The following is a 15,536-nucleotide window of genomic DNA, read 5'->3' on the forward strand; positions in this document are numbered from 1 at the left end:
CTGTTCGGTACATTTCGGATGAATTACACTGGCAGTGGAAATAATTGCTTGTCCCAATTATGAATTCATCTGCTGCCGTGGCTTTCAGACTTGATGTGGAGAAAATTCCCCAGAGCAGAACCAAACAATGCGGGGGGAATAAGGCACATGAGCGTGTCAGTGGCCATTAATATCCATAAAGGCAATTTCACAGCACACCTAATGACATAAAATGACAGACAATAACGGTTAGGGAAAAAGCGTGTGAGTAGAGGTGAGGTGTGTATGGGGGCTAGAGTAGGGAAGGAGCTAATATAGTTCTCAGCAAACACACGGAGAGAGTTTATGTCATAGTTTCTACGTGGCAGAAAATCTGACAGGTAGGAAATAAATGTTAATGGGGTGGGCATAATATTAGGAACACTTCCTAATACAATGAAGGCCAGTACAACACCACCGCCTGCAGTAATCTTAATAATGATTATATTAATAATAAGGAAAAATGATCATTTGGAAATGTAAGTGTAAATGAAAGTAAGTGCAGTGAAACAATACTGAAAAAAACAAAGGTACACATCTGCTGTGATCATTCACGACTGGATCTTTCCACCCGAGTTCTATCAGATTTTCTACTTTCTTCGAGGTATATTTGTTGTTTAGCTGCTGCTTTTAAGATGTCTGGGTAAAAAAATGTCTCTGTTACTTCACAGAGTCTGTGCTGCCACATTTTCTTTGTGCTTGCGTTTCTTTTTCTGCTTCCTTTTACAGCCCAGCTGAAGTTTTAATCAGGTAATAATATATACATTTTTGTAAATTTACATTTACATCAATGTTACAGTTGACTCCACCCTGGTGCTTTTGTTTTTGACTCTTTATTCATAATCTTTATGCAACAGCCCGTGAAATGTGAATCACACACGTTTACATACAGGTACTTCTTTTTGTGCCTGTATTAGCGTTATATGAAACATAATAACCTGTTTAACTATTGTCATGCGCATTAATGAAGCCTGTAGAAATAACCCATAAAGTGTGGGTGGTGTATGTCAGTGGGAATGTAATTCCCTGGAGTGCCAGAGTCACCGTGATTTCTTCCGGGTTCCTGTCTCGGTTTGTTTTGTTTGGGTGTATCGGCAGACAGCGCAACATGACAGAAAGTCACTCTCGGCGACTGTGATACCGCTTTTTCTTCCACTTTTCCCACAAAATAAGATGTCTTCTGGAGTTTTACACGTCGCTGTATTTCGGTAACCTCTGATTAGTGACTTTAAGGTGATTTCATCCAGACCTGAGACACCTGTTGCGCCAGTTTCGACAGACAGGTGCCACTTTGTCCGTCACCAACACCGGGAGAAGCTCCGGGTCGAGAGATTACCGAAACTTGGATTACTTCCTTAACTATTTTAAACTGTTTTTTTTTTTCCTGAACTTGTTGCTATAATGAAAGTTACGGTAACTTTCGGGGACACCTCTGTGGTGGTTCCCTGCAAAGCTGGGTGGACAGTCCGGGATTTAATCGAACAAGCTACGCGGAGGTACCGCAGGATTTTGGAGCAGGTAAGCGCCGTCTTTGCGCTACTTCACGCTATTCTCCATGAATACAAAACCAACATGACACAACGTTTCATTCCACTCATTCTTCGCATTTTGTGAGGGGTAGCGCACATAACTTGGGCTGGGGTGTGGGTCACGTGACACGGCTAATTTACAGGTTATGACGTCTTCACTATCGGAGCTAACGTTAGCAGCTAGCTTAAATAAGACGGAGAAAAAAGCTATTTATTGCTTACAGACAATTAATTTTGCAGCTAAAATTGAGCCGAATTCACTTTATGGCACTTATTTATGCCAAGCACGTCAAAGTGTTGTTGAAAGTTAAAAACTTTTAAATCTATTCGAGTTTTTTTTTTTTAAATTAAGAGTTTCTGTCCTATTAATGAGTTTTACTGAAAGAATCACACACTGTGTGATTAGTACATAATTTATTTATTTATTTATTTATTTATAAGTTTTTAAGTGCACCTCTCAGCCACCACATTACATCTGGGTATCAGGTGAAGAGAGCAACAACAATGCAGTGTTTTGCTGAGACACTGGATGCTGGCATTCTTGTGGATGTTACTTTGACACATAGCACCCACATAAACATTGCTGCACACCATCAGAGAGAAAAGAACAACCTGCTTCCTTATAATTCATAAATAAATATAATCACAAGAGTGCATCCTCCATTAAAGCAGTTTCAAGGAAAGTATAATATAATGGCCTATTTTTTCCAGTCTTCACCACTCTGGTCTTCAGTTTCATGAGGTTTGTGTTTTGTATTCTCATTGGCTAACAACACTAATTACGTGCCTCCTTAGTGGAGGAATATATAAAAATAAATTTCCCTCATCACTATCCAACAGGGGTTCTCAAGCTGCTGCCAGCCTTCAGTTCTCTGTCTCAGTTGTTTCAATTTAAAGTATGTCCTCCACCCAGGAGTTTGTGGAAAAGTTGGGGTTGTCTTCTTCCATTTCAGCATAATCAGCTGTAGTAAAAAGGCCTGGCTTGGTTAAGCATCCTGCAGGGCCACTCAGATTATTGCTGTCATAGGGTTCAGGGAGTCCACTGTGCTAGGCATCTTCTGAAACTTTATCCAGCGATCTGCCAGTTCTGGTGGGTCAAAAATAGTCCAACCAATTTAATGCTGCTCTGTTAAAGTTTATGCACTTTTATATAATACATATAATGTTCTACTGACCCCATCACTAGGTAGCTAATGGCTAAGAATGCGAGGAGTATTGTGTTTTTGTGACTGGAGTTTTTCTTCCCAGTGTACACACATCAGCGTTCTGCTCCCTGCTGCAATCACTTGAGCATTAATCATTCTGCCGAACTGACCTTTTTATTAATCAGCAGCGTGCGAGTGTGCTGTCCTTGCGTGATAGCGCACCTTATGTGTGTTTCGTCTCAGCGAGGATGGGTGTGAGTGGTGCCGGCTGCAGCCGTGGCTGTCTACCTGTACAATAGCGCCCTGTTTAAGCTCTGGTATCTCAGTGGGCAGGTGGAAGTTTACTGCTTTATGTCCTCAATGTGGCCGCAGTTGGGGAGGTGCGTGGTGGACAGGAGGCTTTGTCCTGTGAGTGATTGGGGATTAGGATTGGTGACGGGCCCTGCTCTTATCGGTTCCCCCTCCTTCAGCCTTCTGCCAGGCACCCTCCCTCCCTCTCCCCTCCTCAAGGCGAGGCAAGAGGCTGCCATGTGGGGATTCGAAGAGCCGTGGTGGCAGGGATGGAAGGACAGATTAGGTGTCTTGGATGGCTCGATGGATTGCTTCCTCTCAGTAAAGAGGCGCACACAAACATCTCCACAGCCACACAAACATCTCCACAGCCACACAAACAGGCGGGGGAGGTCATCTCAGTCAGTGTCCCCTGAGCTGTCTGCTTCACTGACAGCCACGGCCGTGCCCGCTCTGCCCAGCAGTCACGGCTGATTCTCCCAGCGGTGCGCCGCGGGTGCACAAGCTGCACCGGGTTAAAATGTGAGCCTGCTATTAAAAACACGCCTGGGCCTTGATTGCTTTTCACAAAGCATGTTAATTAGGAGCCGCTACGAGACGCTGACTTAGCGGTCTGTGGCCTTCCTCTTAATAGAGGCAGCTCATTGCGAGGACAGTCCAGCTCTGGAGCTGCCAGAGAGGGCCGAGCAGATCTGACCAGATGAGGCGGTTGCTCCTGCCAGGAGAATCCACTTAGCACCCACATTAACCGCACATTTCTCCACTTAACCGCACATTTCTCCACTTGTCCCTGCTGTCAGCGGTGTGGCCGCTGACAGCAGGGACAGTGTCAAAAACCTGAGTTTAATCACTGTTTGTGTGTTCGTGTGTGTTTGTTTATGACCATGTGCAGGGTAAACTGTGGAGTCTGCACAGGCCCTCTGTGCATTGCCATAATGGCATGTAGACCTCACCAATTAGCAGTTTCCAGCTGCTTTTATCTCTTACCGTGGCGAAAACGGCTATGTCTCCTGACAAAATGTGTCTGTATAGAGAAGATTTCTTCTCATTATGCAGTGTGCTCTCTAAAATTGGAGCGTGCAAAGTACCAGTATACTGATGAAACATGAAAAGTAAAGCACACAGTAGTTTTCTAATCTCAGCTATGGTGTGACTAAAACACATGATTTGTGGGGGGTGTTATGTAAAGATTGCAAAAATTTGATTAGATGGTTAGATGCCGTGCATCTGCACACAACAATTTTTCCATTAGGACATCTCAAGTAACATTTTTGCATGATTGGCAGTACAAATTCAAAAAAGTGGCTCGCTGGGCCGGTCACTGTCTGGGCAGTCCTCGTTATCATACAGCTCCTTCCCCAGATAAGATCTTATTCCACTGTGGGATTTTCCTCCAACTTTCCCTTTTTGAGTTCCGGCTGGCGACGGTCTATCTTCCCCCTTGATCCACTGCGAGCTGGAGAGGTTGATTCAGTGCAGACTAAGGGCTACGGTCAAGATAGTGAAGTTGGAGACTCACGTGAGAAGCAACTGGTTGTAATCACGAGCAGATAAAATAATTTGCAGAAAGGAAACGTATAAATGACGTGATTTAGTAGTTCAGATTGTATGCGTGTCTCCTATCGCAGCATGTGCCACACCTATGTGTCCACATACCCCAATTCACAGGCCTGACATCCTCTAATAGAATCTGAATCTGTGGGAAATCCTGCGGTCATTTATTAAAGTCATTTCTGTAAACTGTGATGATGTAAAACCCCCATAGTTGCAGGGCTGAGTAGTGTATGTGCTTTAGCCCGGGGGACCTGTGTGATGACTCCACGTCTTGCAAATTCTCAGGGGAAAGAGCCAGGTACTGTAGCTGTCTCGCTCTGTCTCAAGCCCCGTCTGTGCAGCTTCAGTTCTGATTACAGCCCGTATACCTCGTATGTGCTGACAGCTCTCTAAGCAAGCTGAAAGCGCTCTGTCCTCCTTGTGTAAGTAAGCAGGTGGGAGAGGACTTGTCCAGTGTGGGTTGGTGTGTGCGTCAAGGCTCTGCCCTGTGTAAAAAGCATTGCTTTTAAAAAGTTGCGAGCGGCTCAGGTCATTTGTGACATTGGATTTAAGCACACGCAGACTGTCAGCTGCATTCATCAGACTGCTGCAACTGCGTTATAGGGGAAATCATTCGGCGCAGCTGATCCCTGAAGGAAAACCATCCTGCCCTAGAGATGACGCTGTATTTCTGCCTTTAGGGCACAGGTGCAGGCTGATGCACGAGACTTTAAACTCGGATAGCCCAGCCATTAAAAGGCATTAAAAAGCAGATGTGATCCCATGACGCTTGCCACTTACCGAAAGATGAAAGTGTTAAAAAAAACAAAACAAGGATCAAAATGCCACCAAAAAACGAGCATTTATAAGCAATATCTAAACAAGCAAACCCAAAATTTGTTAAAAGTGGTGGTAATTTGGATTTGAATGCAAGTGCCTCAGTTTTAGAAAACATGCAGGATTGAAATGGCAGAACCATTTTTTGGTAAATGGCTCGACAAAAACAGACAAGGTTTAATCTCACCGTTGTTCAAAGGTATTAAAAATAACGAAATAAAATGTGAAATCATTTAAAAAGCATCAGCTCTTCTGTAATAACTGAATTTAATGCATAATCCTTAAAAAGCCACAGATGCAGTGTTTTGTCGGTTTTGCTCCTGGATCTTCAAAACTAACGCTGGTCCAGGTTCACCTTCCCCAGTGAGCAATCACATTGTTGTGATGTCATCGTTTTGCAAGGTGGAAAGGCATCACAGCTAACCCTAACCCCCTGACGATAACTCCCTCCAGCTTTTCTCTACTCTCATGCCTTGGCGGACGCTCCTCATCGACGTGTTCATTAAAACATTTTTTTTTGGTCATGGCTAAATCCACGCCTTGCTCCTGCAGCTTTGTAATTACACATTCTTCTGAGGATCAAAGTGTGAAATAGCCTCCCCTTCGCTCCCTCTCCTCCGCCGCCGCCTCCTCGCCGAGTTTAGCTTCACTAATCGGCCCAGCGCTTCAGCGCTCTCGAGTGGTGTCGTATTTGCTCACCAGAGTGAAGGTGGAGGAGGCGGGGGGAGGAGGTATCTCTTTAAATGATGGGGGGACTTAATGGTGTAATTTGCGGGGAATTTACTCTTCTAACTGTCACGGTAATTCCCCTCTGCCGTTGACTGACTGACTCTCGATTCCTTTTGTTATTTATTTCTTGGGAAGAGTGAGTGGAATTACCAGGGATTGACAATGAGGGACTTCAGAAGAACTTCTCTTTATTGCCCTCTTTCCTCCCTAAAGATTACTTTCCCTGTGAAGTGTCATCCGTTCATCCCTTTTCATCACTGGGTAGAGAGGAAAAAGCTTCTCGAGGCCTCCCGCGTGTGCCAGGTGTGCTTAAGCTCCGCTCACTGCGATGCTCATTAACACTTGGACGTTCCTGCCACTAATCCAGTGATTTGAATGAGTTCTTTTCCCTTAAAAACCACGCTCGCGCCTCTGATTTCACTAAGGTGTGTGCTGATGTTATGTCGTCACAAAAGCACCAATGACTGCCCTTCCCATCCTTTGCTGTTGCTGGCCTGTGCACACACACACAAACACACACAGCAGTAGAAGAATGCCGTCAGTTTTTCAGGTTCAACCGGTTTTTCTGGCATGGCATCCTCGGTCCATACTGACGTCTTTTCTTTTTTTGTTTTGTTTTTTGTAGTAATCATTTTTTTAAAAATGATCAGATTCGTGCTTTGTATGGCGCGGTATACTTTGCGGAGTCGTCAGTTAACAGCTTGTAACCCAAGCTCACTGCGTGCTTTAACGTGTCGTGTGTATTTGCCTCTTATCTGAAAGCAATCTGTGTGGGAAACCTGCGCTCACAGCGACGGACATCTCTCATGTCTGCTTGTTCTTTGTTGTGCGACTTTCCTGTTGGCTTGTAGTCACATTCCATTCATGTGCAGGTGTTCCTGAAAGCACCATCTGAATTTCTTTTCAGATTACTCCATTTTGATTTCCCAGAGCACGTGTTCGCCGTGTCTCTGTAGTACAGTGGCACAAACGCCTGCATTCAGCTTTGTGTGCAGCCTCTGCTCCACAGCAGACCCTTACTTATTGTGTAACACGTGGCACGACCATCTTTCAGAACATGTAGCTAAATAGGGAAAGTTCAGGCACTATTTAGGATCGAGTTCACTGCGTGCCAAACCACCAACTCGGGACAGACCTAAGTAAAGGCTGTGCAGCTTTTTATTTCAATCTTAGCATGTAGACGTCACCAATCTCACCAACAAACCTCTGCTGGAGGTTTTTTGCTGTTAAATTGTTTTTTTTTCTTTCCCAATGTCACCAAGTGCTTCCTCAACAATCAATCATTTGATTTTTGCAGTTTCCTCGTTATTATTGTAGGGTCTCTACCTTATAATATAAAGACTTTTAAGGCGACTGTTGTTGTGATTTCGTGCCATATAAGTAAAATTGAGTTGAACTTTTAAAAACGACATAATGATAAAGATTTTGATTTTGAAAAACTGTGCTTGTCGTAGTTATTTCTCAGAAGTGACAATGCAAAATTTGAACTTTGCAACTTACTTTAATGACACTTCTGAGTAGAGAGAGGTTCTGGCGTTATTGCTGTGATTGATATCCCAGGCTCCCCCTGCCATTTGTTTAAGAGAATAGTCTTGGCCCACTGTGAAAGGAAGACGCTCTCGTTTTGTTTTTGTTTTTTTTCCTTTTCCCCTGCGCTCCGTAATTGACATTCGAGTGCAGCCGAGCAAGAAGGAGCTCATTCACAACAAGGCACGGTGATACAGCGGAAGTCGCTCACTGGGTCTCAGCCAAACTCATTCCAGCCTCCGAGGCTTCTCGCTTATAGTCGATACTTTTGCTGGTAATGCAGTCTTGTGTTGTTTAGGACAGATTGCTTATTGGTTTGGGCACTTTCTAATAAGCCATTTCCTACTCCGTGCATTGTTAGGAACGATAAGGCTCGTCAAAGACTTCTTTTCTTAGTCTACAAATTTCTTCTTATATAAATTGTGCAAAACAAACTCCAAATATGAGCTAAATTTAACCCATCAACAAGGATGGAGTTGTATAGTTTTTTAAATGTGTCCAATCTACCATCTTCCTACAGGAAGAAACTAAACAAAAACTTGGTCCAAAGCAGAGCAAAACCCCACAGCAGGCTGTGTGCGTGTCTGCAGGGTCGCAAAAAGGGGAAGGTGTCATTGTTCGTGTACTTCTCCATTGATTATGTTGTGTAAACAGCAGATTGCAGATTGTGGCTTTGTCAAAAGTCCCTGTTGTGTTTGTTGATGAGCTGCGTGTAGTTTCCTGTCTGAGGGTGTGTTCAATCTAACCTGCTCATCGGGATTGTAAAACTGGCCCGGAATGTGCCCACCGCTCCCCACGGAGCAGCAAAACTGGAAAAATGTCTCGCCCTCATCTGGCTGTCACATACTTCTGCACAAACTGTACCGATAACACGGTGACACGTATGTACAATCATGTACTTACCCAACAAACAGGAAAACCTACTGTGGAGTCCAGATTTTTGGCTACTATGTTACATTAGTTGCTATAAACATAGCACTTATAGTAAGTTGGCCAAAACGGAGCTACAACTAACATTTTTAAAGCTTGAACTTTCAACTGAATAAAGCATGAACGCATGTTTTATGAAGACAGACTGAAGGTAGTAGAGCCACGAGGGCTACATAAAGTTTAAAGGCTTGTTACAGTTTTGTAGCATAATGCAAACATTCTTACTTACAGGTATCTTGTTCTGACTTAGCTGTTTAACTTTTTCACATGCTGCCTAAAAATACATATGCGCCTGACTGATGCTATGTAGGTCAGTCTGATGCTGCCAAAGCATCACCTCAGCACTGTGGACAGGTTCACTGTTAGCAGAGCGCCATGTTCTTTGCAAAGAAACAGCAACGGATCAGATCTAGAAAAATCCAAAGCAGAGGGATGAACACCATGTGAGCTTTATTTCCTAATGGAAGTAAAGAATTGTATGAATTTTGGTGCAATCTACATGTTTTGAGTGGAAAAGTAGACTAATCTATTGAAAGCTAATATACCAACTCTCTAAGGCTACGTTCACACTGCAGGTCTTTTTGATCAAATCTGATTTTTTGTCTGCGTTTTCACACTACAAATAAAATGCGACAGCAAACACGCTCTAGTGTGAACGCTCAAAGCGGCCCGCGTGCGCAAAAGAAGACGTCACACATAACGTGCTCTGTTTAGACCCAGAGCAAACAGTATTGTTTGACTGATGGCCCTTAAGCTTTGGATTCGGGAGACAGACACTATCTCTACTTTTAAGATTAGGCTTAAAACTTTCCTTTTTGCTAAAGCATATAGTTAGGGCTGGACCAGGTGACCCTGAATCCTCCCTTAGTTATGCTGCAATAGATGTAGGCTGCCGGGGGATTCCCATGATGCATTGAGTTTTTCCTTTTCAGTCACCTTTCTCACTCACTATGTGTTAATAGACCTCTCTGTATTGAATCATATCTGTTATTAATCTCTGTCTCTCTTCCACAGCATGTCTTTTATCCTGTCTTCCTTCTCACACCCCAACCGGTCGCAGCAGATGGCCGCCCCTCCCTGAGCCTGGTTCTGCCGGAGGTTTCTTCCTGTTAAAAGGGAGTTTTTCCTTCCCACTGTCGCCAAAGTGCTTGCTCATAGGGGGTCATATGATTGTTGGGCTTTTCTCTGTATCTATGAAGCGCCTTGAGGCGACATTTGTTGTGATTTGGCGCTATATAAATAAAATTGAATTGAATTGAATTAATATAAAGACTTCGGACTTTACGTTTCCCAATTTTTGCTTTAAGTTATTTTGTTATTTACATAACAATGTAAATAACCTAATAATTATCGTTATTGCTGTTTTAGAGAGGAGCGGTGCTTCAAAGGATAGTTGCAGATTTCTGTCAGAATCTGCAGATTATACAGTACAAATAAAATGTTCACGTTTCTCCAACGTTGTCTTCCCAACAGTTTCACTGACATCTACACTGGATGGCCAGGAAGCGTTCGCGATGTCTTCTCGGGCGCTTCTCCGGAGCTGATAATTGGCGTCTGTCTTGTGTCGGTGACGTAAAAGACGGATTTAATGCGACTTGACCGTTCAAACAGCAGTCGCTTTCTAAAACATCGGATATGTATCGGATTCAGTACCACATACGAAAGTGACCCAGATCGGATTTGAAAATATCGGATTTGTGCCGTTCACACTGTCATACCATGATCGGATATGGGTCGTATAGGGTCAAAAAAGTCGGATTTCATGCGCTTTCGCCTGCAGTGTGAACGTAGCCTAAGTGTTAATAGACTTCAGCATCACACCACTATTATTAAGATATTTATGAGTTTTGACCTCCTGAGCTGCAGCTGCGGTTCCGGGCGTAGAGCCAGTTGTCCTGAAGGTCAGTAGTTCGATCTTCAGCTCTTTAAGTCAGCATGTCGAGGTATCCTCGGAGAAGATACTGAACCGAGTTTCCTGTACATCCATGGAAGTATGTGTGCGTGTTAATGTTTGGTTAAAAGTGCTCAGTCACAGATATAGACAGGAATGGTGATGCTGTTTCCCAGTTTGGTCACTGAAAGGTTGTTTTGAACTTGAGGTCTCTTATCTCGAACATGACTTGCTCTGTAGTGGGTTATTCGCTGGTATTCGGCGAACTCAAGAGGCCAGATCAAAACGATAGGCTCTTTGTTGTGTTACTCAGGCCGCAACTACAGTTGCTGTCAGGGACGGCATTACCGTTTAAGTACGTACTGGTTTGAAACATAGTTCAGATGGGTGGTACACATCAAAACAACTTTCACTCGAACGTCAGGGCCCATCGTTGTTAGTCACTGCTGCTGATAGTCACCTGTCATTGTCTTAAATGTTGTGGTTGATTGGGGTGTTTCTCCATCACTTTGGCGGGGAATGTTTGTTATGACTCTTCTGTAATACCGTAAATGCCAGTTTCTCATGCTTCTCATAGGCTACATAAATGGCAAATATGCTGTGGTAGTGGTAAAGCTGTTGCAGAACAGCGACTATTAATTGCCTTTTAGGGTTTCCTGGCATCAGCCAGTGTAATTTGTTTGGATTTAAGACTTTGATCAGTTTTGTTGCTAATAATTAAAGTATGAGCAACGGAAAGTAAGAACTGGATTGTGAGCTAATTGGTTCTTTGTCGATGTCTGATTGGATCGGTGTTGTCTGCTTTTGGCTTAACTATGAAAGACGAAGGTGATGGATTGCAGTATGGGCTCTGTCCTACATCTATCCATCCATCCATCATTCCTCTTCTGCTTACCCAGTTCAGGATTGGGTTGCCATTGGGTGTTAGATGTAGATCAGTGAGGGGAGTTTGATGCTGATGTCTTGATTGTCTAGTCCTAATGTTTTCCAACTTGTGTCTTTTGTTTCTAGCGTGGAGAGACTGCCATGCAGACCCACCACTTGGAGTATATGGAGGGAGGCATCCTGGACATGGATGACCTGCTGAGCGATCTAGTGGAAGACAGAGACAAGGTGAGAAAGAAGCGGACAGACTCGAACTCAAACCCTGACACTCCAGCAAAAAGATTTCTTAGTTATGTTTTTGCATTGTGTTTATCTGTCTGCTGTTTTGTGCTATCCTTTTCATCCGCTCTTCGTGACATGTGATTGACAGCAGTTTCTCACAGTTGGACAGCAAAGCATGAGAAAATGAGCCTTGGCACTAATATTAAGCTGTTTCTTGATTGTTCTTACCTGCCAGGAGAGACAGTATATTACAGAAGAGAATCTGTCATTCTGAGCGCCTTGCGGAGGATTTGTTTGGACTCCCTGCTAAAGTCTTCAGCCCGGCAGGATGACAGAATGCTCAATAAACAAAGTATTTGCGAATCCACTGGTTATGAGAGTCTAAACCAGCTAAAGAAGACGTGACAAAATGAGTTTTCTGCTCTGGAGTGGATTGCGTCGTAGTTTACTTCTGCGTTGGTGTGAAACTTAATTTCTCCTCTTCCCTGTGGTTCTTTAGCACGCTGAACATTACAGGCGTCATCTTCATTTGTACTGAAAGGGCACCATTTCAGATTTAAAGAAATCAGCCTCATGCAGAGGGAAGTTCGCCCGAACAGAGCGCTGGTTGGCAGTTGTTCTGCATTCACACACACGCACAAAAAAAGTCACACGGTGGCCCAATTTCCAGCAAAGAGAAAATTTTATTCCCTCTGCTAATTTTCCATAATGCATTCCGAAATTGTGCTAATAAACCACCCAAAATCCATATTCATAAGCCCTGGGTCCAGATGCATGATGAATTGCCAACACTTAGTCAGCAAAAAAGGCCAAATGAAACGGAATTGGAATATTCAGCCGACCTTTTACAGTGCAATAAGAGTTGGTGTTTTAAGCTGCGTGTGTGTGTGTGTGTGTGTGTGTGTTGCACTGCACATTTGGCAAAGTACTCTTTGTGAGAAAGGGGGACGGAGCTAAATAATAGATGTGTAAACTCAGTGAGAACCTTTAGTGGAGGGAGAAATATTTTTTAGCAATCAGAGAACAAAAACTTCATTTTCCAGGCAGATGGAGTTCTAATCATAAGATCGGCGCATACGGTGAGTCATAGATTTTAATGACTCATTTTCCAACCCCGAGCCTGCCTTTTGTCAGCGTCGTCAAAGCGGCGATGAAGTGTCATAATTGAAATCTGGCGTTTGATCAAACTCTCCCAACAACACGTTAACCCCGACATCGGCGCTCTTGTTTTCCGAGCGTGCTGAGCAAATGCTTCACTCCAACCTGCACCGTGCAGGAACTGTCCTATTTACCTTTGTTACTTTACGCTCCCGGCTTTCACCCAATTCTCTAAACGCCCTTCCTCCTCTCATCTCACTTCTCATTTCATCCTTTTGTTTTTTCTGTTTTTTTTTTTTTTTTGCTGCTGATGAAAAGATAGCAACCGGAATAGGACGAGCATGCGTGATCTTCACAGCGTGCCAGTCATCCGACTTATCTCCGGGCTCCCAAGCAGCGTCGGCTCTCACAGATTAATGAGCCATGCCTGGCATTCTTGATTAGTCTGACTTCCTTTTGTTTGTCTACATTTCTATTACCTCGCTGCAGCCGGCAGATTCTATCTTTAATGCTTTATTATTATTTTTTTGTTCTGTTATTGTGGCCAGTACTGTTTCACCATCAATCATACATGAGTGGACCCATTGTGAGGGCCCTCCACTGCACAGCATGGGCCTTGTGTTAGCTGCGGATGCTAATGAGAGATAATGGTTTGCTATTTGTACGCCTAGTGGTTAGCTTAGCCGCGAGTCTAGACCTCTTTATCTGTTTGAGCGCCCCTGACTATTATTCATCCACACTTTCACACACATCTTCGACGTCCCCACCGCCTGGGCCGAACCACAGGCGAACACGTAACGTAGCATGTTAGCATTTATGGGAGGAGTGCCACCGGTGGTTGATGAGGGCGGAGACGAGGGGTCGGCTGTGATTTGATTACACTCCTGCCCCCTGCATCTGCGACATGCCCGCGCACACACACATACAAGCATGAGAACACTCTGTGTTCATTAGCCCCCCGACTCGAGATACCGGCCACCAGCCTCCTCATGAATATTAATACCAATCTGATGAATGTGGGGAAGGCCACGGGGTGTTTGCTTAGGTGTGACCACCTATACACAGTACACACTCGCCGAGACAAAAGACCACAGTATAAAGAGGTCACGGTTCAGTCAATTATACTCTCCTCTTCTTTGACCCTTTTCTGTGGCGGTGTAAAATGAAGGGGGGGATCTGCGCCATTCAGTTCTCAGATGACAGCTGGAAGCGTGGTGGGTGGGGTTAGTCACTGACCTGTCTAATGCCCCTCTGTTTTGTTAATGTTGAGGAGACACAAGTCATATCCGGTCAAGCTGTTTTGGCAAAATCACTGTTTAGAAACCAGTTTGTCCCCCTTTTAACGCGTAACAGTCGACTTTTGGGTGTTTTTCAGTCATGTAGTTAAACACACGGAGTGAGCTTGCATGTGATGTACTGAAATATACAGCGTTGGTTAATGCTGCATTTAAAAGTGCATTAGTTCCATTAAAGACTAATGTTAAAACTATGTTATTACAGCTTTGTCTACTGAGATAAAGAACTTCTCAGTAGCATTATTACAACCAACCCATTTGCAGTTAGCTGATAGTGTGCAAGTCATTAACCTCTAATTTTATGGACTTTACCTTAGCAACTTCCTATTGGTACCATTTCCTCATCGTTAATGCTACAGTGGTTGGAGACTATCACACAAAAGAAATTGTGTGTTGCCTTTTTATATGGTTGCTTCACAGACAGGACCAGGTCTGGGACCAGTCAGCTGCAGTTTTCAAACCGACCTCAGTGCATCGAAACTGCGATAAAATGGCAGTAAGATGTAGGTAGTGTACGAGATTGTGATTGAATGGCGACATGTTGGCAATTAAATGCAATCTCTTTGTGATAATATGGCCATGAACTGTGATAAATCAGCAGAAAATCCACATAAGTTGCTGTCTTCATACACAGAAAGTTACATTAACTATTTACATTCAAAGTCCAGTCAGAACTTCATAGATCTGAAACTGAAATTTAGAAATTCCTCCACAAATACCGACACGGTTGCTGCAAGATGAGGATTCAAATGCTGATAACACGGATACTTGACAACTTGTTTTTAGGAGTATAACCAGGATACAACCAGTTGGCAACCAAAGAAAGCACCGAAACGAAAGAAACGAGTTGCGTGCTACATTGTAACACTACAAATATTTCAGCATTCATAATTATGTGCACATGCTGTACTATGATTTTTCATGTGCCGACTGTGTTAAAAGCATATTTTTTTTATGTGTTATTTGGTGTTTTAAACTCTTTAACAATCTGATTTTCAGAAGCTTTTTTGTGTGTCAAACGGGCAAATACAGAAAATCAAAACCCATAAAGGATAAGATACCAAAAGCTTTCATACACCACACGACAAAAAAAGGGTTCACTGAATAGTTTGATTAGTATGAGAATGATTTTAATCACATAATGTAGCTTTGACAGTCACCAGATCTCAACCCTTTAATTTGTCACCCTCTGATGGTGAACTACACCGTGCTGTGCAGCAGTGTTGGGCACTAAAAATGGGAATCAGAATGCTTCAGTCAGATGATGACTGTGCATGCAGCTTAATCAGACACTATCAGTCTGGCTTCTGGTTGCTGTTCCCTCACTTGCTGAAGAAAGCCAACAGAGAGAAAGATGACCTCTCCTGCGAAACGCTACCATCCATGGATTTTTCACTGGGAAATTTTGCAAAATACATTTTTAAGGGGAATGAAAATCTCTGAGTTGTGAATTGAAGTGAACTGCTGTGAGAGGAGAAGAGTGTCCGATACCCTCACTGAGAAGACCTATATTAAAAAAAAGAAGCAATAACATGTGTAATATAAGCTTCCCACATAAACTAAAGTCAATGAGTCTGTGCTACCTTATTCGTTTTTTGCAACAGTT

The 15,536-nt window shown here is 43.4% G+C and overlaps 1 protein-coding gene across 1 annotated transcript in view; it reads left to right on the forward strand.

The window, feature by feature from the left end:
* Window positions 1-1,091: 1,091 nt before the first annotated feature.
* pard3ba (par-3 family cell polarity regulator beta a) overlaps window positions 1,092-15,536 on the forward strand; it is a 205,305-nt gene continuing 190,860 nt past the window's right edge. Inside the window, exons 1-2 of the mRNA XM_087836160.1 lie at window positions 1,092-1,536; window positions 11,442-11,543. Of these exons, the coding sequence (XP_087692286.1) occupies window positions 1,420-1,536; window positions 11,442-11,543 (219 nt within the window). The 5' untranslated portion in view covers window positions 1,092-1,419. The remainder of the gene's footprint in view (window positions 1,537-11,441; window positions 11,544-15,536) is intronic.

The sequence above is a fragment of the Neolamprologus brichardi genome, chromosome 23 (assembly GCF_056152115.1).
Source record: "Neolamprologus brichardi isolate AB-2024 chromosome 23, ASM5615211v1, whole genome shotgun sequence".
NCBI classification, from domain to species: Eukaryota; Metazoa; Chordata; class Actinopteri; order Cichliformes; family Cichlidae; genus Neolamprologus; species Neolamprologus brichardi.